General features: G+C 58.6%; 1 protein-coding gene across 3 annotated transcripts in view; it reads left to right on the top strand.

Moving 5' to 3' along the window:
- Window positions 1-743: 743 nt before the first annotated feature.
- Window positions 744-21636, top strand: part of C20H16orf74 (chromosome 20 C16orf74 homolog) — a 29794-nt gene continuing 8901 nt past the window's right edge. Inside the window, exons 1-3 of one of the 3 annotated variants that reach the window (XM_059998955.1) lie at window positions 744-818; window positions 2124-2180; window positions 9553-9597. In XM_059998955.1, coding sequence (XP_059854938.1) covers window positions 9570-9597 — 28 coding nt within the window. In that variant the 5' untranslated portion in view covers window positions 744-818; window positions 2124-2180; window positions 9553-9569. Of the gene's footprint in view, window positions 819-2123; window positions 2236-9552; window positions 9598-16746; window positions 16841-21636 lie in introns of those variants that run through there. The other 2 variants (XM_059998956.1, XM_059998957.1) reach the window with 2 other exon arrangements.

Raw genomic sequence — 21636 nt, 5'->3', positions numbered from 1 at the left:
CCGCGCCCCCTGGTTCACCCCCAGAAGTGGGGTGCAAAAGCATGTGTGGCGAGCCAAAGGGCCAGACGCTGACACCGGGGAAGCTGCCCTCTGATCACGAGGGCCATCTGAAGCCCCACAGGCCAGCGACTAGCCGGGGTGGGGGGAGGGTGCGTACCGTCAACGTGTCCCCAGGGCCCAGGGTGGGGGTGGCGAAATGCTGGAGCCCCACACTTCCCCCCTCCCCCTCAAGCACAGGCGTCCGGTGTGGAGGGAACCCCGAGGCTCAACTTCCACCACCCAGGGCTGGGGGGGCACAGCCGCAGGGGACCCGGCACCCAGCCTCGGAAGGGGCGCGCGGCCGACAGCGTCCCCCGGGCCGCGGCCCAGACCTTCCCCGGGTTCCCCGCCTTCGACCTCACCCTCGGGCCGGGGCGAGAGGAAACTAAGGAGGGCAGGGGAGTCCGCGAGGCCGGAGGCGCCGGCCCCCGGCGCACCCCTGGCCCGCTCCCTAAGGAGGCGGCGGGCGGTACCCGCTCTGCCCCCGCGCCGGGCCGGTGAGATCCGGCGCCCGCGGGCGAGGCGGGGCCGCCGTCAGCACCGCCCTCGGGGGCCAGGGAGGGGGCGGTGGGAGGCGTGCGCGCGGCGGCGGCGGCGGCGGCGGCGGTGGCGGCTGCCCCGAGCGCCGGCCGGGGCGGAGCGGGGCTCCAGCGCGCTACCCGGCCCGGGCCAGGAGCTCCGCTGCTCTCTCTTGAAGGCTTGTCGCCGCGGCCCCTCGAGCCCGGCCGCCGCCGCCAGCGGCGCCGGGGCGGGCCCCACAGTGAGCCCACCAGGAAGCGGTGAGTGCCCTGCGCCGCGCTCCCCGGTGCCTGGCACGGCGCTGCCCACCCCACCCTTCTAGAAGACGCCGCTCTTCCCGAGAGCCGCAGCCCCGCCGAGCAGCGTCCACGCCCCGCCAGCCCCCGCGGCGGGAGTGGCGTCCCTGGGGCGGGCGGGGGCCCCGGGGGGCGGCGGGGGACCCCCGCGGGCTCGGGCGTGCCCCTCCAACTTCTTGCAGACTTTTCTGCGGATACGCGGGTTTGGGGAGAGTTGGGCCTCCTCCGGCCGTGTTGCAGCTTAAGACTGGGCGGGTCGGGGGAGGGGTGTGTCCCCGCGCGTGGAAGCCTCCGGCCCCCCACTCCCCACCTGCCACCCCGCGCTGTCACGAGCTCCTGGGGGACGGACCAGACCGCCACTCCTGAAAGCTGGAAAGGAGCCCGGCGGGGGGTGGGGGCAGGAGGCCTCGAGAGGAACCATTTCCCCTCTATCGAGTATTTCAGAATATATTATTTATGAACCGCCTCACTTAGGGGCCCCCTTCGCTCCCAGAGCATCAAAGCAGGTTTGCAATCTCGAAGGAAGATTTGAGTGTGAACGCACTCGCGACTCTCCCGGCCTGCTGAGCTCAGCGGACCTGGGGGGAGGCACTCCTTACAAAGGTTGACCTGTAGCCCGGCGTGGCCAGCCTGGTGGGCGGGGTCAGGGCGGCTGGGACCTCTCTCAGACTGCTCCCCGGCTCAGAAAAGTCTGTGCAAGCTGAGCCTCCTTGTCTCACTGAGGATGGGGGTGGGGGACGAGGAGGTGAAGGCAGCCCGGTGGAAACGCTCCTGTGATTGTGCAGCCTTTGTGAAAAAACACCCCATCTTACAGATGAGGAAACTGAGGCTCGGAGTGGCCCACCTGGATTGGCAGGCTCCAGGGTTTCCTGCACAGCCCCCAGGGGCGCTTGGGGAGCCCTTGTCCCAGGCCAGGTTAACTCCAGAAAGCACCGTGTTACCTGTCCAGGCCACACCCACCTTGGGTTCTGTGTCCCCACCCTGGATGGGAGGGAGGCCATGTATTTATGGAAAGACTTAATCCCTCTGCCCGCCCCAAGGAGGCTGAAACCTCCACCAGGCTAATCTCCTCTCCCTGGAAGCCTTTCTCTTGGCCAGTGGGGTGCCCTCCGTGGGCCCTGAGGTTGAGAACACCTGTGGACTTCCCCTCGGTGGCCACGGAAAGACAGCGGTGCTATTTCATGTTTATTGAGCACTGAATGATGGTAGCCATCACCTGCGTTTTCTGTGTTCATTCTCTGACCTAATGCTGTTATCTCCATTTTACAGATGAGGACGCAGAGGCTTGTAACGATAAAGTGACTGATCCAAGGTCACGCGCGGGCGGTAAGTGGCAAGGCCGGGCCGTGGACCCCCAGCCCTCACGGCGTAGGACCACCAGGTACAAGCCTTCCCCCATGAAAATACTGTTAATGTATAATATACACACAGTAACGTGTAGACATGAAAAGTGTACACCCAGATCAAGAACCAGAAATTCCACAGGAACCCACTCGTACCCCATGGAGCCGCAGTCTCCCCTGGGAGCCGTGGGTGGTTCTGTGTGTACCACAGGCAGTGCCACATTGTAGGTACTTTTTATTTGGTGCAAAGAACACAATAGTTTACTTTTCTCTTTGCCCTGCAAACCTGCAGGGAGTGATTAGGAGTTTGTGACTCCTAACTTCAAGGTTGCTGTAAAAACAATGACATGTTTTCTACTTAACCCATGATGAATTAACCATTAGCCTAACTTCTAGTACAATACCCCTTATTTTGAAACATTTTTATTGATGTATAACGTAGGGAAAGTTGCACAGATCCTAAGTGTTGAGTTTAATCTCCCAGAGGCCCCGAGGTGGCAGTGGGCTAGTATTGTGCTCAGACTTACATGGGCAGTCAGCGGAAGGCCACGGCTAGACCCCAGGTGGCCCAAGACCCTGCCGGGTGACAGCGAAGCGGGTGGGGATTTTGGTGGGCACCTTGCCCCCGCCCCCAGGCCCATCCTCTTTCGCTTCCTGTCGGCAAGCAGCTGTGGGCCAGGCCTCCTGCAGGTGTGTGGGCTAAAGCCAGGGAGAGGCTCGTGTTTGCACTCTGTGTACCAGGATGGGAAGCATGTTAACGCTCGTAGCATCTGTTCCCAGCACAGTCCCTTTGGCTGGTGTTGCAGGAATTCTAATCCTGTTGCAAAAGGAAAGTGCATTTTTTAAAAAAGGAAGAAAACCAAGATGTGTCGCGTGCCTGCTGGGAGCCCTGACTGGCCAGTCTGTTAGTACGTCTCCCCTGTGTTTGCAGTAAGGAAACAGGCACGGAGAGCTTACCCAGACTCCCCCAGCTGGGAGGGGAACCTGACTCCATCTGCTCTGGTGGGTCCACCCACCTAGGCAAAGGGTCACATTCCTCAGCTATGATTCTTCACACCTGGCCTCTCCTTGGTCCTCAAGTGAGATCTTGGTTCGGAGTGTGAGGCCCTGTGCCTGGGCTGAGTCATGACCTCCACGCAGCTACTCTGATTTCATCTGGGAGCTTGACTCCCCAGAGACCAAGTTCAGGCTTCTAGCCCGACGCTGCCTTTCACTGACTTTCCCTTTCTACATGGCCTCATCTGGGAAACCCAGGTGACAGCCTTTGTGTAGGGTTGCCAGGTTTAGCAAATTAAATGCCCAGTTCGATGTGAATGGCAGATAAATGATAGATGATGATTAGTGGGGGTATGTCCCATGCAGTAGTCAGGCATCCTGTATTTTATTTGACCAGTTTCAGTTCCAGATCTGCAGGATTCATGCCGGGAGGGGTTTTATTTCATCCTCTACAGCCCAACCTCCATGAGCCACCAAAGCAGAAACTGAAGGGAATCAGCCGACCTTGGCCAGAATTCTACAAGCAGGGTGCCTTCGGCCCTGGGGTGGTTCTTGTGTCTCCGGTTCACAGGGCTACATCTTCTTTACTTTTTACTCTGTGCAGAGAACACATTTGTTGACTGTTCTCTTCGTATTGCAAACCTGCAGGGGGTGAGCTGGCCAGCACTCACGGCTGCGAGCTGGTCGTTTGTGGCCCTTACCTGCAAGGCGGCTATAAAGACAGCAACGGACACCTTGGCCAGGTGTGTCCTTTCCCCATGGCTTTAGAGAGGCCGTGTGGGGTGCAAAGCAGCAGATATCCCGTCTATCTCTCCACCTCTCAGGGGAGGGGCAGACCCCCTGCAGAAGGACGTAAGTTTTTATCACTCGCTGCCCATCCCTGTCACCAGAGAGGATCCTGTCGTGGCCATTTGGCGGTAGGGAGATTTTTATGCCTGGGTGCGAGAAAGAACCTGTTCTAACTCAGGCTGTTGTGCAGATAAGTAACAACCTGATATTTTGAATGGAACATAAACAGACCCCGATTCAATATGAAAGGGAGGTTTTTCACACTCCTGCGAATGTGTGAAAAGAGAGAACATTTATACCTAAACTAGCAGTTCTCTTGTTTCCGACTGCTTCCCTACCATCGTGCCAAGCTAAGGGGGCCCCCTCTCGTGAAATCTTTCCTTTCCGCCCATTAAATCTTTATTTTCTAATTACAAAAATGTGTATCTTTGTAACAAATTCAGACGGTGTAGACCTCCGCGAGTAGAATGATAGACACTTAAGCGGTGTGGCGAGATCAGCGGGGCTAGGGGCTGCGGTGTGGCGAGATCAGCCGGGCTAGGGGCTGCGGTGTGGCGAGATCAGCCGGGCTAGGGGCTGCGGTGTGACGAGATCAGCCGGGCTAGGGGCTGCGGTGTGGCGAGATCAGCCGGGCTAGGGGCTGCGGCTCCCTGGCCGCTTGACCGCTTGGAGCTCCGTTCCCTCCTGTGTACATGGGGGATGGGCATGATGTTATCTCGTCGGGTGTTGTCAGGGTTAGGAACTCTTGTAATGGGCTCGGCCTCTTGAAAGCATTAGCCTGACACCTGTCAGCTGTGATGGTGGCGTTTGGGGGGATATAGCCCCACTCCCCACGGTTAGGTGTCGGTGTGGCTACCGTTTGGACAGATGAAGCATCAGGCTTGCCTTCCTCATCGCCAGACATCCCGTCCCATCCCACGTATGGGGGTGTCTCCCACAAAAGTATCTTCCATCTCTGCAGGGGGCTGCCCCCCAGCCCACTCACGAAGGGAGCAGAGTGGGTGGGGCTCTGCCCACAGTCCTGCATAAATCACCCTGGGGCACGATTCCTTCTGCTCCACAGGCCACACCTCGGAATCCGGGACCACGTGGCAGGGTGCCCCTGGTTCTGTTCCCACACAGCACCCTCAGAGGGTGCTGAATGGTGACATGATGACATGTATGCTTGACAGTGAGGTGATGATGACGGTGACACCTGTCCCAGGCCCTGTCCTGGAGGCTGGGCCCGGATGCCTGATGAGGACACAGAGCCTGGGAGGCAGCGCATCAGCGTCTCAGGCTCAGAGAGGGAAATGACTGGCCTAAGGTCACACAGCTTGCACAGACTCCCAGTTCCTCTCAGCCACTCCCACCTTCCTTCTGCCCCTCTGGGGCGTTACAGCAATGTGCACTGGGATAAGAAAAGTCGGCTAGTGAAAACTCCGTTTGGGAGTTCTAGAAACCAGAAATAGAATCACTACACGTAGACAAGACCTCTTGATGCAACATTTACCTGACCCTGGCACGGCTTCCTGTCCCCCAGTGTCCCCTGAATCCAGGCTGCCAGGTCCTCTCCCTCCTGCTTTCTTCTTTCTTTCCCTGAGTGCTTTGAGATAGACATTTATTTATCTATTTATCTATTTTTGGCTGCGTTGGGTCTTCGTTGCTGCACGCAGGCTTTCTCTAGTTGCGGTGAGCGGGGGCTGCTCTTCGTTGCGGTGCGCGGGCTTCTCATTGCGGTGGCTTCTCGTTGCAGAGCGCGGGCTCTAGGCGCGTGGGCTTCAGTAGTTGTGGCACACGGGCTCAGTAGTTGTGGCTCGCGGGCTCTAGGGCGCAGGCTCAGTAGTTGTGGCGCACGGGCTTAGTTGCTTCGCAGCAGGTGGCATCTTCCCGGACCAGGGCTCGAACCCGTGTCCCCTGCACCGCAGGCGGATTCTTAACCACTGCGCCACCAGGGAAGCCTGCAGAGATAGGTATTTTTAAGGTCACAAGACAACTTTGGGGATAAAACCCGTCAATTCAGGACTATTTTCTGGGAGGAACAGTGTGACACAGCGCCTTCCCCCAGCCAGAGCTGCAGTCCCTGGCTGCCCCTCCAGCCACATCAGAGAAGTTGTAGGAAAGCCCGATCTGATGCTCCAGCTGCGGGGGCTGGGTAACTCTGGTTGAGCTGCACTCTGCTTTCCTTTCCTTTGTTGAATGCTTCTCTTGAAATAGTTTCAAGCTTGCAGACAACGTGCGTGCGGGAACAGGAGGTGCTACTGTGTATCCTTCACCGTTTGCCCACCGTTGCTTTATGGGCTTGAGGCCCGTTAAGATTTCTGGCCGAACTCTGTGAGTGAAGCTGCAGAAATGATGGCCCTGGAACCTGAACACTTCAGTGTGTGTTTCCTAAGAACAAGGACTGTCTCTTGCAAAACACAGCCCAATGATCAAAATCAGAAAACTCGACATTGGCCTCATACCGTCACCTCCTAGGCAGTTGTCTTTCTTTTGACCATTTTATTACTTTTCAGACAGACACAAAAGTATGTCACGAACTCCCATGTCCCAGCTTCAACAGCAAATGGCGTCCCCAGCCCCCCCCACAGCACAGCCGCTGTTTTTCTGTTGTATTTGACAGCAAAGTCCTGACATCACTTTATCAATGAGGACTTCAGCGCGAATCACTGTTTTATAAACCCTGCACTGGGATGTGTTGTAAACTCTATTGGATGGGTTGTGACCAGCACTTAGCTGAGACAGAATGGAAGAGCCATAGACTGTGGAATCAGAGTGCTGCGCACAGCGTCTGTACAGTTGTGATGTTAAGTGTGCCTAGCAGGGGTCCCGACCTCAGGGGCAGACCGCTGGGCAGGAGACCCAGCTTGGGGGAGAGTGGTGGGGTGGGCAGAGACGATGGAGGTAAGCTCTGCGGTTGGCTTGAAATTCCGAGCCCACCATCTGCTCCCCGTACGACCTTTTTGCAGGTTAACTAATAACCTCTTGGTGCCTCAGTTTCCCCATTGGCAAAGTGAGGGTAGGAACGGTCCCAATCTCACCGGGCTGTTGTGAGCCTTGACTGACTGTGAATCTCTGTCAAGTTTCTCTGGAGGGTGCTGGGCACAGAGCGGATGCTCAGAAAGGTGCCCAGTGTTCCCATAGGTCTGCTCTGGGGCTCTCTCTCCTCCAGCCCCAGTCCCCCTTTCTCCTAAGGAAGGATGCATTCTCCCTGGCATCTCATCTTGCACACTAGAGTGCCCCCACTGCCCCTCACCCCGGGAGCTTTTGAAAATCCCAGTGCCAGGCCGCACCGCAGGCCAATTACCAGGAATCTCTGGGGGAGGGACCCAGGCCTCTGTGTTTTTGGAAAGCGCCTGGCGACCGACTCTCACCTGCTCAGAACATCACCTGGTTCTTGCTGGGATGCAGCTCCTGAGCGTGCGGGCGGGCGGGGTCTGAGAGCCTACGCTTTTCACAGCCTCCCCGTGGGGGTGCTGGAGCTGCCGACCCGACCTGACCTGACCGGGAGCAGCTCTGAGCGGTGCGGCCCTGGAGAAGAGGCTCCAGTGGGAAAACACCACCTCCCTCCCCTCCATCACTGTCAGAAATAACGGCAGCCCACGCTTCTGGGACCTTTGCTGTGCGCCGCGCGGAGCAAAGCCCTTTCGCAGTCGCCCCCTCCCGACACCCATTTGACACCATTGCACGCGCATCAGCCCCGTTTTACAGATAAGGAGAGTGAAGGCTTGGCAGGTTGAGAAACCTGCCTGCGGTCACATGGCTGAGCCAGGCTCGGGTCCCAGCCAGGGAAACGTTTCCCTTAGCACACAGCTGCTCTGAATCTGTTCCCCAAGGTGTCTGTCTGTCCGCCCTCCCTTTCTCTCCCTCTCTCCCTCCCCCTCCCCCTTCCCTCCCGCCTAGTCCCCCAGTCCATCCCCTAGTGGACGTCTCCTGTCCACCTCCTACCGGCCCACAAGTTCAACCTGGCTAAATTGAAGCCTTTATCTCGGCCCCTCCTGCAGACCGAGCCCTCTCACAAGCCTGAGCCTGTGTGTCACCCCAACTTCCAGCTGCTTCCCCCTCCGTACCCTCACTGCCCCGCTGTCTTCACCACTCAGGCTCCACAGTTTCTGGCCCAGAGCCGAGCTGCTCTGACCTCGAGGGGCCTTGTTAAAATGCTGATTCTGGCTCAGTGCATCCAGGTAGAGCTGAGATGCTGCGTTGTTAACAAGCTCTTGGTGCCGGGGCTGCTGGTAGCGAGGGCCTGGGGGGAGGAGACGGGCCTGCACAGCCCCCTAGAATGTGGAGGCTCCTAGGAGCGCTCAGAAGAACCTCTGAACTGTGTAACCAGCCTCCAGAGACCCCACGGTCCGGCTCAGCTTTGGCCCTTCTGTGGCCTGTACCTGCCCGCCCCCCCACCCCCACCCTCTGTTTCCTCCCGTGGGCCACGCCCCTCTTGTCCTCTGGGCCGTGGCGCATTCTGTCCCTGCAACACACCTCTGTTGCTGCCAGTTTGCCTACATTGAGGTGCGGGGTCCCATGTGGCCTTGAATCCACTTGTGTTGGGTCTTCTGAGACCAGATGCCAGGATGGGAAATGGGCAAGAAATGTATCAATAAGGGAAATAGGGAAGGGGGCTGGGAGGTCTGAGCCCAAGGAATAGCGAAGCGGGGCAGAGTAAGCAAGGAGGGGCTGGGGTGAATCCAGGGACAGCTGGCAAAGCCAGAGGTGGCCGTCAGGGGCGCCTGCCTTGGGTCTCGGCCTCGTGCAGGACAAAGAGACGACGGGCTTGCGAGCACGAGGGCCCGTCAGAGATGTGTGGGCGCTGCTCGCGGCCACCCCCCGCCGCTGCCAGCCTAGCACACAGGTGCCCTGGGAGGCAAGGGATCCCCGACTTCACCCTCTCAGAGAGCCTGCAAGAGCCTCACAGACCCCTGTGGGCGGCCGGGGGTCAGGGCAGTAGCAGCTTGGAATCCCAGCTCCACTCCTTCTAGTAAGCTGAGCGGCCTCAGGCAGCTGCTGACACCTCTCTGAGCCTCGATTTCCACATCCGTAAAACGGGAGCAGTGATGGCACCTCCCAGGGGCGCACCCGAGGCTTGAGTGTCGAGCCGCTGCCTCTGTTCACCCATCAACTAGTCGGAATGCTTAGGACCATCCCCTTGCAGGGAGATCGTGGGAACGGGCTGGGAAATTTTAACACTGGGGACTGGGGTCCCTTCATCTGTTAGATCTCTGAAGAATTTGCATTTTAGAAGAGGGGCAGCATTGTAACAAAAGGCACACCCATTTTGCGAGCTCAGGGCCCCCTTGTCCCCAAAGCCAGCCACGCTCTGCTGGTTCTGCCTCATCTGCCCGGGCCAGGCCTCACCGGCACCTTCACTGGCTCCTACGCCGCTCTGGGCCTCCTCCGGTATATTTAGCTTTGAGGCGCCTGAAAGTTTTTTCCGCCAGCACACCCTGGACTCTGAGCAAATGCAGCCCAGCTGTAGCGGGCAAGCGCCTCGGCCGCGGCTTCTCTCCGCTGCTACTTCCTGTCGTGCACCCATCAGGCCGGGGGCGGGGCCTGGACACGCGTGGCCGATACAAACAAGCCTCTCCTCTCCTCAGGCTGCAGAGGCACCGACATGGGGCTGAAGCTGACCTGCCTGAAAGGTAAGCGGGTGGCTCTCCCTCCAGCCCTTAAGGGGGGCGGGGCGGGGGAGGTGGGGGGAGGCAGGAGAGAGAGTGGACCCTGAGACCCCAGTGTTGCCGTCCCTGAGATGGAAGGTGCACGCCCAGTAAAGGAGCACCTGTGCGCAGTAGGCGCCGTGCGAGTGCGCTGAGCACTCCTCCAGGCCTTCCGCTTCCCTGGAGCTGAGTGATGGGGGAACGTCCCAGGGCCCCCCCACGCTTTGGTTGGCCCCTCGGAGGGATGAATCCCAGGCTGTGCAGAGTCAGGGGGTAAGAGGTCCTGGAGGAAGGTGCCACGCCCGCACGGGGGTGTTTGCTGTCCACCCCGAGGGGCCTGTTATCACTGAGATAGGTGGTCCCACCTGCCGGCTGCCAGGGAAGGAGGGCTGGGAGAGGGGAAAGGCCAGCGGGGAGAAAGTTCTAGGACACTGAGTCATTGAGGGGTGATATGGGCGCCGGCGGAGGCAGCCCAGACCTCTGTCTCGTGCTCTGGACCCTTCGGACCAGCGTCTGGATGTCTCAAGGGCACCTCAGACCCACACGGCCCACGCGAAGCTCATTATGGGGTGACGAATGCTCCCACCCCACGTCTCCCCAGCCTGAAATCTGGGAGTCGCCCTGGTGGCCCCTTGCCCACGTACAGCACGCCCACCAGCCCCTGACTCCCCTCCTGCCTGTCTCAGGCCTTTCCCCAGCTCCATCCTCTGGCACAGGAAGTCAGGAGGTATGGGAGGGGCCCCCCCAGGATGAGGGACCAGCCTTCAAGTCCTGCAGCTGGGATGAGTGAGCTCCGGTGAGCCTCTGGTTGGCCCTCGGAGGGAGGCAGGGCATCTTGACGGACAGCTCCTCCAAGACTGTGGGCCAGTGGGGAGCAGTGGTCCCCCTGGACGAGCGGTGGGGAGGTGTTTGTCGAGCGGGCATCCGGGAGGGTTAGCTCCGAACGCTTGGCGCTCAAGGACCCTTTTCCCTTAGATTTTGCTGTGGGTCTCCCCAGTGCCGGGCACAGAGCAGGCGTTCAGGACAAGCGTTTTGTTTTGGTTTTCGATTGTGGTAAAATACGCATGAGATGAAATTTGCCATCTTACCCATTTTTAGGCACACAATTCATCGAGTACATTCACATTGTGTGCAACCATCTCCCACCATCCGTCTCCAGAACTTCTCCGTCTTCTCCAACTGCAACTCGGTCCGCATTAAACCCTGACTCACCCTTCCCCTCCCCCAGCCCTGACCCCTACAGCCTACTTTCCGTGTCTGAATTTGCCCCCTCCGGGTGCCTCACATAAGTGGAATCCTACGGCCACTGTCCTTTTGTGTCTGGCGTAACTTCGCTCAGCATAACGGGGAAGCTTCGTCCATGTTGTAGCAGGTGTGTCAGAATAGCTTTCCTTTCCGTGGCTGAATAATATTCCGTGGTGTGTGTAGCCCACGTTTGGTTTATCCGTTTATCCCTTGATGGAGGCTGGGCTGCTTCCACACTTGGCTGTGTGTCAGGACATCTTTGACAAACCGAGGTCCTGGAGGGGCCTCTGGGGACCCCTTGCCTTCCAGCCCGAGGCTGGGGGTCGGCCAGGGGAGGAGACCCAGGAGCTACAGCTGCTGAGCATCCCTGGGAGAGCCCCCCACCTGCAGGACTGAAGCCCGGGCAGCAGGCCAGGTGCCCCTGGGCTGGGAGCTTTTCAAAGGGCCCTGACGGAGCTGAGTGCTGGGAGGGGTACGGGAGCTGGTGGCGCCCAGCGAGGGGCGCTCATGCATCTTTCCTCACTGGCGCTCTGGAGCTGGCCCACCGCCTTCTCCCTCCCCCAGCCCCACCCCCCCAGCCTTGGTCTCTGGAGGTGACGAGGCCCACACAGGGTTAGGTGTGACTCAGGGCACAGGGGGTGGAGGGAGCGCAGAACCCCTCTCCCTGTGCTTCACCAGGATGACCCAGGCCCCCCAGCCCAGGAGCCCTGGGTCCTCTCCCTCTTGGAAACCTCTTTCTTACGGGAAACTGCAGAGGGCTGGATGCCTGCGCCGGTGAAGTTCACGGTTATCCGTGTCCCTTCCCTCGCTGCCCACAGGTGTGCTTCCGCCTGGTTGTTGGTGCTGGGACGTGCAGTTGCGCACGGTCTTCTGTTTATATTTTATTTAATGTTGGGTGCGAGTGCTGCGCGTCTCCAGCCAGTATCACTTTCACGATTCTTTAACGCCTGTGTGTGTCCACTTCTGCCAAGAGGGGGTCTTTGGGTTGTTCCCAGCGTGTTGCTTTCGTGGATCATGTCATTTTGATCATCTTTGCTTTCTAACTTTTTAAAATTAGTATTTGTTTGAGGTAAATTCCAGAAATCAGAATGACCTGGTCAAGTAATATGGATAAATGGTGGCTTCCTCCTGGGGGCTTGGCCCAGGCAAGGCCCTTTTCTGTGCCTTCTGAGTGGGTCAAGTCATCCATCCCTCCTCCCACCACGAAGTGAGTACTTCTGGGATTCCCAGTTTCCAGGTGAGGAAGCTGAGGAACAGAGAGGTCATGCAGTTGCCCGGGGCCACACAGCTGGGACCCAGGTGGGATTGGAACCCAGGCGGGCTGTCCCTGAAGCCTAGCTTTAGCTTCCGCTGGTATGGCCTCTTCAGAGGAAAACATTTTAATTCAACACTTGAAGTGACCACTGTAGCTAGAGGCTTTATCCACACGCTCTCCTAAATCTTCACATTAACCCTAGAAGACGATGTTTTAGTTTCCTGGGGCCATTGTAACAAATTACCGCAAACTGGGGGGCTTAAAACCACAGAAATCTATTTTCTCACAGTTCTAGAGGCCAGAAGTGTGAAATCAGTGTCAGCAGGGCCATGCTTCCTCTGGGGGCTCGAGGGGAGAATCCTTCCTGCCTCTTCTGGCTCCTGGGGGCTCCAGGCGTTCTTGGCTTGTGGCCGCATCCCTCCTGCGTCTGCCTCCGTCTTCACCCGGCCTCCTCCCCTGTGTTTCCCTGTGTCCTTTCTCTTAGAAAGACGTTGTTCTCCCCTTTGTCTTATGAAGACACCCATCTTTGGACTTAAAGCCAGTCTTAAATACAGGATGATTGCGTCACAAGATCCTTAAGTAATTACATCTGCAAAGACCTTATTTCCAAATAAGGTCATATTTTGAAGTTCTGGGTAGATGTGAATTTGGAGGGAACTCTACTCCGCCCACCACAAGTCACTTCACCTCTGAGCCTCCTGCGTGTGGGACAAGCACGTAGCTCTCTGTCTTATTTTTAGAACGTGCTCGTTGCCTGTCTGGCAATAAAGACTCAGCCCAAGGTGGGCGATCACGAGAGTGTGACATGGGAGACAGCAGCACAGCTGGGCCCAAGTCCTTTTGTTTCTGGTTCCAGAGGAGGGTGGGCGCAGCGGGACGCTTTGAGTGGGGGCCTTGTGCTCAAGGGCCTGGCTGTAGCAGCTGTGACCCGTGGGGACGGTCCGCCGTCCAGAGAGCACCTCCCTCGCACTTTCTCACGTAAGGGCTGGCGTGTCTGTCCCCGTGATCCGGGCCCTGTTCGCTGAGCGTCTTCCCCCAGTTTGCTCATCTCGTCCTCACTACAGCTGGACAACGTAGGTAACATTATAGATGGGGAGACCGAGGCACAGGGACAGAGGCTGGAGGCCCCAGGGCCGGTCAGGAGGGGCTTGGCTCAGCAGGCGGTGGGGAGGGGGGAGTGCTTTTCCTGCTCTCTGAGCATGTCTGTCCCGGTCGGCCTCAGGTGGCACTGCCAGGAAACATGATGGGGCCGTGTGGCTCTCAGCGGGGCGTCCCCAACCTGAAGCCTGGACTTAACATCTTGCATTAGTGTGGTACATTCATTACAGTCAGTGAATCGATACAGATAACATTATTTTAACTAGAGTCCACGCTTTATCCTAATTTCCTAGTTTTTACTGAACATCCCTATTCTGTCCCCCGAGCCCATCTGGGACCCACCTTACGTTTAGTCATCACGTCTCCTTAGGCCCCTCTGGGCTGGGCCAGTGTCTCAGAAGTTCCTCGTCTTGGTGACCTTGACTGTCCTGAGGAGGACAGGTCAGGTGCTTTGAGGATGCCCCACTGTAGAGATTCAGCTGCTGTCGGGGCTTTTGTAGAGTCTCTTTTGTGGAGTATATGATCACGTTGGGTGGGGAGTGAGGAGGACACAGGTGCATTCCCCAGGACACTGGGCACTGGGGGCCCTGACTGCTCGGGCATCTTTCCCGGCTCCCTTCTGGGGCTCAGAGCCTCTGCTCCCCATAATCCAGGTTTAGGTGGTTGGGAGGTGGCAGTTACGATGCCGATTTTTCTGATTGGCGTTTGGAGGCCCGAGACCAGCCCCGGACCACAGCAAAAGTGAGAGTCACCCCGCACTGCCCCATGCTAGTGCAAACACATGCTTCCAGCTGTCCCGCAGCGGGGTCCAGAGTTGGTCGAGAGATTGTTCATCACACAAACATTGATTGTGTCCCTACTGTGTGCCAACCCACAGCCGGGTGTACAGGGCTTCAGGGCTGAGCAAGGCGGTCACGGTCACTGAACCCCTGGAGCCCAGAAAGTAAGGAGGAGATGCACGTTACTTGGAACAGACGTCCGAGCACAAGCTGCTCTGTGCTAGGACAGAGAGCACCACCCAGCCCGGGGGTGGTACCGCTGAGGAAGCCGCACGTCTGGCGGAGCTGGCCTACGAAAGAGTGGGACGGGACCGTGTCCCAGGCCACATGCACTCCCCAGGCAAACGCCGGAAGCAGGAAGGTGTCAGAGGGATTGAAGGGGGATGGCGGGTGGGCAGACCTAGGACTGCTCTGGCCGGATGGGGCTGGAGGAAGCTGGGGTTTAGTCATCTTCGGGGACAGGAGCGCAACACAAGGGTAGGAGCCAAAGGCATTCGTTTGGCTAATACATCTTGAGCAGTTTTCAGAACCGTGCTGGCTCCGTACTTTTAAAGGGAAGGTCACACAGTGGGATCCACCCCGAGGTAGAGAGTGGCCAAGGCTCAATATCTTAATTTAGTGAGGTTTAGTGTTCCCACCTATGAAATGGGCCTGTGGAGGTCCTGGGGTGTCCCTAACCTCGCCACCCCTGCGCACCCTGGAACAGAGCCCGACACACAGCAGGTGCTCTCTCCCCCTGGAGGAGAGGCCCAGGCCAGAGCTGTGCTCCTGTGTGACTTTTCATTTGTTCGGCAAACGGTCCTTGAGCGCCTGCCACGTGCCGGGCACTGCACTGGGTCCAGGGACACGGCAGCGACAAGCACGGCTCCCCTGCCTCCACGTACAGGGGACAGAAATGAATGTGTGAACACGGGACCCGGGCTGGTAGACTTTGTGGTGAGAGCTGCAAAGGGAGTTGAACAAAGAGGTGCGATAGAGGGGCTTGAGGTAAGTGAAGACCTCTCTGTAGTGCCGACACTGGAGCCAGCCACGCAACGCAGGGAACAGTGTCTAGGCAGAGGGAACAGCAACAAAGGCCCTGAGACCGGAACAGGCTTGGTGAGCTGATGAGCAGCGAAGAGTCAAATGTGGTTGGAATTCGGGGCAGGGGCGGGGGCCAAGCAGGGGGAATGGAGGTCCCTGGGACAGGCACGGCCATGGGAGCTGAGCGTTGTATCAAGAATGTCTTTTCCGAGTAATTGGAGGCACTGGAATCACTGCAGAGCAGCGGTCTCATCCTCCACTGCATGCCAGGATCACTCACGGCACCTACAGGAGGGGGCAGCCCTGGTGCGCTGCCCAGCGCCGGGATTTAGTTTGGAAGAAGCTCCCCAGGTGATTGTCCTGTGCAGCCTGGGGTGAGAACCACTGTCTGGGGCCCGTGCCCTTGCTTTTCTGGTGGGCCTGGGGTATAGACTGACACCCAAAGGTGACAAGGGCCAGGCTAGCTTGACTGGGCTTCAGGGATGCAGGCTCCAATCCAGGGCTTGTTCTGGAACCTTCTGAACAGATCTCTGACCGGGAGAAGGGCTCGGGGGGCTAGGAGACCCCCAGCCTACTCAGAGGAGGGGTGGGCAGTCAAAGCCTGTTCTAAACGCTGAAGCAGATGGGGCTTAGTTGGGCCCCGCCCCTTCCCGGGGGAGAGCTGTCGGCCCTCCTGGCTCACGGCAGGGATTTATTAAACCCAGCACCTGCCTCCTTCCAAAGGAGGGAGGCAGGGCTCGCGGCTCGGTCCCTAACTGGGGCCCACCCGGGATTAACCTTTGTCTCCTCCTTATTCTCGGGGCTCCACGGGGTCAGGAATCACGCAGCCTTACTCATCCCTGGAGCCCTGTTCCCGGCTGTGGGTCAGCGCACAGTAGGGACACAATAAGTGTTTGCGGAATGAACACTCTCTCGAGTTTAACTAAGATGTGGGACCCTCGCAGGCCTGTCCCTGGCTGGCTGGGGCCGCTGTGCCCTCTCAGCCCCTCGGCCCAGTAGGGAGGTCCACTCCTGCCTTCCCGCATCTCCTGCCATCCGCTCAGCAAGGCTGTGAGGACGATTGCTCATGCCCCCCCGCCCCGGCTACGGAGGGGGAAACCGAGGCATAGGGTGGTGAAGCTCCGCGCCCCAGGTCACACGGCTAGAATGTGGCCGCGCTGGGGCCCTGAGGGCCTCGGGAACTGACCGGGCACCCCGGACACGAGGAGCCCCTGCCACCTGGTGCCGTGCCCGCAGTTTCCTCCGGGCCTGGCCTGGGCGAGGTGCTGCAGAAGTATTTGTGGAATGAAGGCCAGACGGAGCAAGGCGGGGACGGGACACAGAGGGGGGGAGGCGGGGCTGGACCCGCCGCCTGGCTCTGCTGCTCTCAGTGGACAGGGACCTGGCGCTGCTCAGGACTCCCGGGCGAGGGCCGTGTTCACCAGTTATGAGCTGCTGCCACGCGGCTGGCCCGGGCCTGTGGAATTCCTCTCTGCCTCCTGGGCCGTGGTTCCTCAGCCTCACGGTTGGGGTGTAGACGTGATTCTGGGCCAGGACGGAGCTGCCCCACATCCACCTCTGGCCGTCCCTCCACCCCCCCCCACCCCCCGCCCATCCTAATGCTTCTGCCTCACAGGCTTCGCGGGGCCCGAGACAGGTGGGTGTGAAGCTGGCTTGTGTGACCTGGCTGAGGGTCTTCAAGCACTCCCTGAACCAGTGCTTTTTGTTTTTAACTGTGAAACAGGCAGAGTTAGACCCCACCCGGGTCAGGGCTGCTGCTGGCGGGGAAGAGGCGTGCCAGGAGCTGGGACTGCGGCCCGCGGTGCGGTGCGCACGCAGACGTGCTAAGGTGCGCCCATAAGCTTTCTTCCCTTTCGCAATGGCTTTGAAATTTTATTTATGACCGTGGGCCAGGCCTTCCACGGCCAGAGCAAGAGTAAGTGGTCCTGGTGTCCACCCTGAGAGGTCACTGACTTGCCCGGGAGTCCAGCACACAAATGGACAGCTGTCCTCGGTCTGTCCCAGGTGGCAGGACGGACCTGCGGCCTGGCGAGCGCTTGTGGCATCCACGCCCACCGTGGGCAGCCAGGCCGGCTGAGGGCGGGGCTGGGCGTCCGCCCGTCCCATGGGAGTTTGGGAGCTGAGTGGCCCTGCGGAGCTGTCCTGGATGGCGGGGGACAGGCCTTTTGCCTGGCCACCTACTGGGGAGGGCTGGCCCCGAGAGCAGGTGCCTCCTTAAGCTGTGCACCCTAAGCGCCCTGCTTGCCTCACCCCAGCTCCACCCAGCTGGGTGAACACCTTTCCTGGGCTGAGGGTAGGCCCTGGGAGGGGCTGAACTGTGAACCAGCCGCGGGCAGCATCCGGGCCGCTGGGGACTAGCCTGGCCCTGGGGGGTGGGTCTGGGCCGCACAGCCCAGCATCTACATGGGCCGAAGGCTCAGACCAGGCGCTGTGGGACAGGAAGGGCCTGGCGCTGAGGACACCTGTCCTTTTAGCCAGAGCCCCCTGTCACAGCCACCCGCCACAGCCGGCCTCGGCTCCGCGAGACACACTCTGAGGGCCCAGCCGTGGGCTTCCCACCTGTGGGTCAGAAGGGTGAGCCGTGCAGGGGAATACTCTACAGCTGTGAAAAAGGACCGGCAGCTCTGTCTGAACGGATAGAGAGCCATTTCCAACTCTTGCAGTGAAGTGAAAAGAACAAGGTGCAAAACAGTGGCTCTGTTGCCGCCACCTGTATTGGAAAAAGAAGAGGCACATGCCGGGGAACATATTTGCACGTATATACATAGAATATTCTGGAAGGAGACACAAGAAAACAGTAATCATGGCTGTCTCCAAGTGAAGAGGTGAAAAAGAGCTGGGTGGCTGGGGAGTGAGGTGAGAGCAGGACTCAGATGGACCTTCCGGAGTCTCTTCCAGCTGCCCGTGTCTCTGGCCTGGGGAGACCGGCTCGACCCCATTGCCCAGGACTCTGTGAGGTTGACTCCCAGCTTCCTGGGCTCCTGCGACCACACGCTGGGCCACGCTCCTCAGTGATTCAAGGGAGAAGGAGTGTTCCTGGTGGCGTTCCCATCCCCCTCCCTGCCTCTCCAGGCCTGTACTCCGAATTCTCCCCCCGGCCCTTTCACCGCCTTTTTACTGTCTCACCTCCTCAACTTGATCAGACCTTTCCTGCAGCAGGAATGCCCCGCCACCCCCATTTCCCCATGCCACCTCCTAAATCTGTCTATGTCCACCCCTCCTCAGAAGATGTTTTATTTCTCTTTTAAATTATTTTATTTTTTGAATGCGTACAACGTCATGTAAAATGTGCAAGAGAATATGTAGTAATAAGTCAGACTCCTCTCACCTCCCTCCCAGCCACCTGCTCGGAGGCAGCCGTTGTTGCCTCCCCGTCTTTGGAGCGCTCTGCTGTCTGGCTGCCCATCTGCACCCCTCTCAGGCCTCAGCTGCCCACGGCTGGCGGACACGTCCCTATCCTCGGGGCCCGGACTCCCCCAGGTGCTCCCCGGTTTGCCCTGGATAACGCCAGCCACCTCCTTCCTCTGGGACTAACTGGGATCTCCTTGCCTATTTGCACATTAATAACCCCAATATCCTATTAATAGCAGTAATAACTACTAATAGCATTAATAACGATTGGCCCCCTGCTGTTAGCCAGGCTGCCCCAGACACCTTCTGCCTGATGTCACATGTCCTGACGAGAGCCCTGCAGGTTATGGGTTAGTATCTAGGGCGAAGGTTCAAATCTTTATTCCACCAAGGGGCCCGCCACTTGCAGCCTCTTTGCAGCTGAGGAAACACAGGCTCAGAGAAGTTAAGAAGTTTGCTCAGCCCGCACAGCCGGTGAAGGGCGAACTGGGGAGACCAGTCCTCTGGCTCAGGTCATCCTCGAGCCACTTCCCGTGGCTCCAGCCACGCAGATGTGCAGTGGAGCCCCTCGGGACAAAGGAAACCACCTGCTCCCAGGCACCTGCTCTGAAGTACCCAAATAACGTCTCAGTTAGTAACAGCTCTGACGGTGGTTCTCAGCTCTGGGGTATCTTGCCCCCCACCAGGTAGAGTTGCCAGATTTAGGAGGGAAAAAAAACATAAAATGGGATGCCCAGTTACATTTGAATTCAGATAAACGAGGACTAATTGCCTAGGATACGTACGTCCGTCCCACATGTAGCATGGGACATATACTAAAACAAATTATTTGTCCTGAATCTCACCTGACAACCCTGCCCCCAGCGGATACTTGGCAATGTCTGGAGACACTGTTTGTTGTCACCAGTGCGGGAGCTACAGCATCTGGAGGCCAGGATGCCGGTCAGCCCCCTTCAGAGCACAGGATGGCCCCACCACAAAGAGTAACCTGGCCCCAGACGTCAGCAGCGCCGAGGCTGAGGACCCAGAGCTACACACGTCACGCGTTTCCCACGGCTCAGGCAGGCATCAAGGGCTTTGTGGATTTTCTTTGCCTTCAGTTCTCCGTCATCCTCTGAGGGCAGGCCTACTCTTGAGTCCATTTTAGAGGCCAGAAGACTGAGGGCCGGGGGCGGGGCTGCTTGCCCATCACACAGTGGAGACGTGATGGAGCCGGACTGGCCCCGGAGAAGCCTTCCCAAGGGGCTGGTGTGAGGAGGAGAAAGGCCCGCCCACCAGGACCGGCAGGGCTGGTGGGGAGGGAGGGACTGCGGAGTCCAGCAGAGGCAGGGAGGCGGTCGGGGAGGTGAACACACTTCCCACTTGGCCGTGGCGAAGCTTCTTGCTCTCTGTCTCCTCCTCCCAGCTTCTCTCTTCAGTAGCTCATTCCTGACGCAAGCTGGGGCTTTTCCCTTAATTAAAAAGAGATTTAAAACATCCAGTGCCATCTCCGCTGGGCCCGGGCTGCCGAGAAATGGTAAAACCCCCATCCATCCGCCCTGGCCTCGTTCGTAATAATGCAAGGCTTTCCCCTTAATTGGAATTTAAAAAAAAAAGAAGAAAAAGATTAAGTGCATCTGGAACCCTCGGAGGCATTTGTCCATTTGTGTTTTTTTGAAAGACCTGCACTAAATCCAGACACCCGGTCATCTCCGAGGAATTAGTGCCAGCCCCAGTCTCCGCCTGGCCCCAGGGCCTTTGTGTGTGCTGCTGCCCACCCGAGAGCCCTCCCTGCCATCATCTGCTGCTTGCTCCCATCGCTGACCCAGGCTCTGCAACGTGTTTCTTTGCTTCCTGGCCCCCAGGAGGACAGGCTGTGTGTCAAATCCCCTGTGAGTTCTCTGTGCCCCAGGGTGTCCATCTGGAAGATGGGCCTCGTTGGAAGGACCGAATAATGAATCCCTGCGAAATGCTCACACAGACCCCGGCCTCCCGGGAGCCCTGTTGTCATAGATCACCCATGTGGGCCCCTCCCGACAATGGCTTGGATCAGAGGGGACCCTCGTTAGTTTTTCCAGCCTCCTCTGAACTCTTTGGGGTCCTGGTTTGCTGCTGGGGCCTGAAGCAAGAGGCAGAGGAAGTCAGTGTGTGACGGGAGAAGCAGAGAAGCATCTGCTGAGACGGTCTTGTTCTCTGCTGTGTCCCCAGCACCTGGAACAATGCCCAGCACACAGTAGGTGCACAGTAGCTGCCTGTGGACTGAGCATCTCCCCTGGGCCTGGCTCTGTGCTGCGGGCTTTATCCGTGCGCTGCAGGGGAAAGGAAGCATCCCCTCACCCTGCAGGTGAGCAGGCCGGGCTCGGGGAAGTGACAGAAGGGAAGCAGGAGGACTGAGACTCAGATTCGGTTTTTCCTCCTTCCCGAGCCCGTGGCCCTTCCAACCCAATGAGGAGGAAGGGTCTCCTTTGAGTGTTAAGTTGGAACCAGGAATATCTTTTCAGAGTCACTCCACAAACAGCTGTGTGAATGCAGGGATGAGACAAGGTCCCTGACCTGCACGCAGAGGCTGGGTGGTGCTCAGAATTGGCTGCATCGGTGAATAAGTGCTAAGGTTAGAATATCATGTTAATAATAACAGCTTGTGTTTCTTGGGTGTGCACTGCAAGGCGGGTTCTGTGGCTTCCTCACCTGCGAAATGCGTGTAACAGTCAGACCCCTAGGCTGGAGTGAAGGCTTCAGTGTGGCTCTTAATCTTCTCAGCGCCTCCTGGAGGTGGCGAATATGAAGTACCCCCATTCTTGCAGGTGAGGAAAGGAGGCCCAGAGGTGGAGCCCCGCCAGTGGAGGAACCCAGGTGTACGTTCTGGCCTCCCACTGCACTGTGGGTCCGGCAGGGCCACTGTGTGATGGTGCCTTGGGGAAGAGTGGATATGGTCCCAGGGACATGGTCCCAGGCAGGGTCTGCGAGCCGGCACCAGGGTGCTGATCGAGCGCCATTTTAAAAAGAGCCAGCAGAGGGCGCCCTTAAGCCACGATGCCTGCTCTTGGCGGCCTCTGGGTGGCTCGGGGGCCGGGAATGGTGCGGTGTCCCCCGTGCCTGGGGCATCCTGAACAGAGGATAGGCCTGGCTCAGGGCTTCTGAAGGATGAGAAGTGGTGGCTGATACCGGAAGGAGTGAGGTGGGTGCTCAGGCCTGGGAGCCACCTGGCCTCTGCGTGTCCTCAGACACGTCACCTTCCTTCTCCAAGCCTTGGTTTTCTCGCTGGAGAATGGCCATGACCCTAGCGTGCAATCC

Source organism: Delphinus delphis, chromosome 20 (genome assembly GCF_949987515.2).
Source record: "Delphinus delphis chromosome 20, mDelDel1.2, whole genome shotgun sequence".
Lineage (NCBI taxonomy): Eukaryota > Metazoa > Chordata > Mammalia > Artiodactyla > Delphinidae > Delphinus > Delphinus delphis.
Note: the sequence above shows the minus strand (reverse complement) of the source record. Positions and strands in the feature narration are given on the sequence as shown.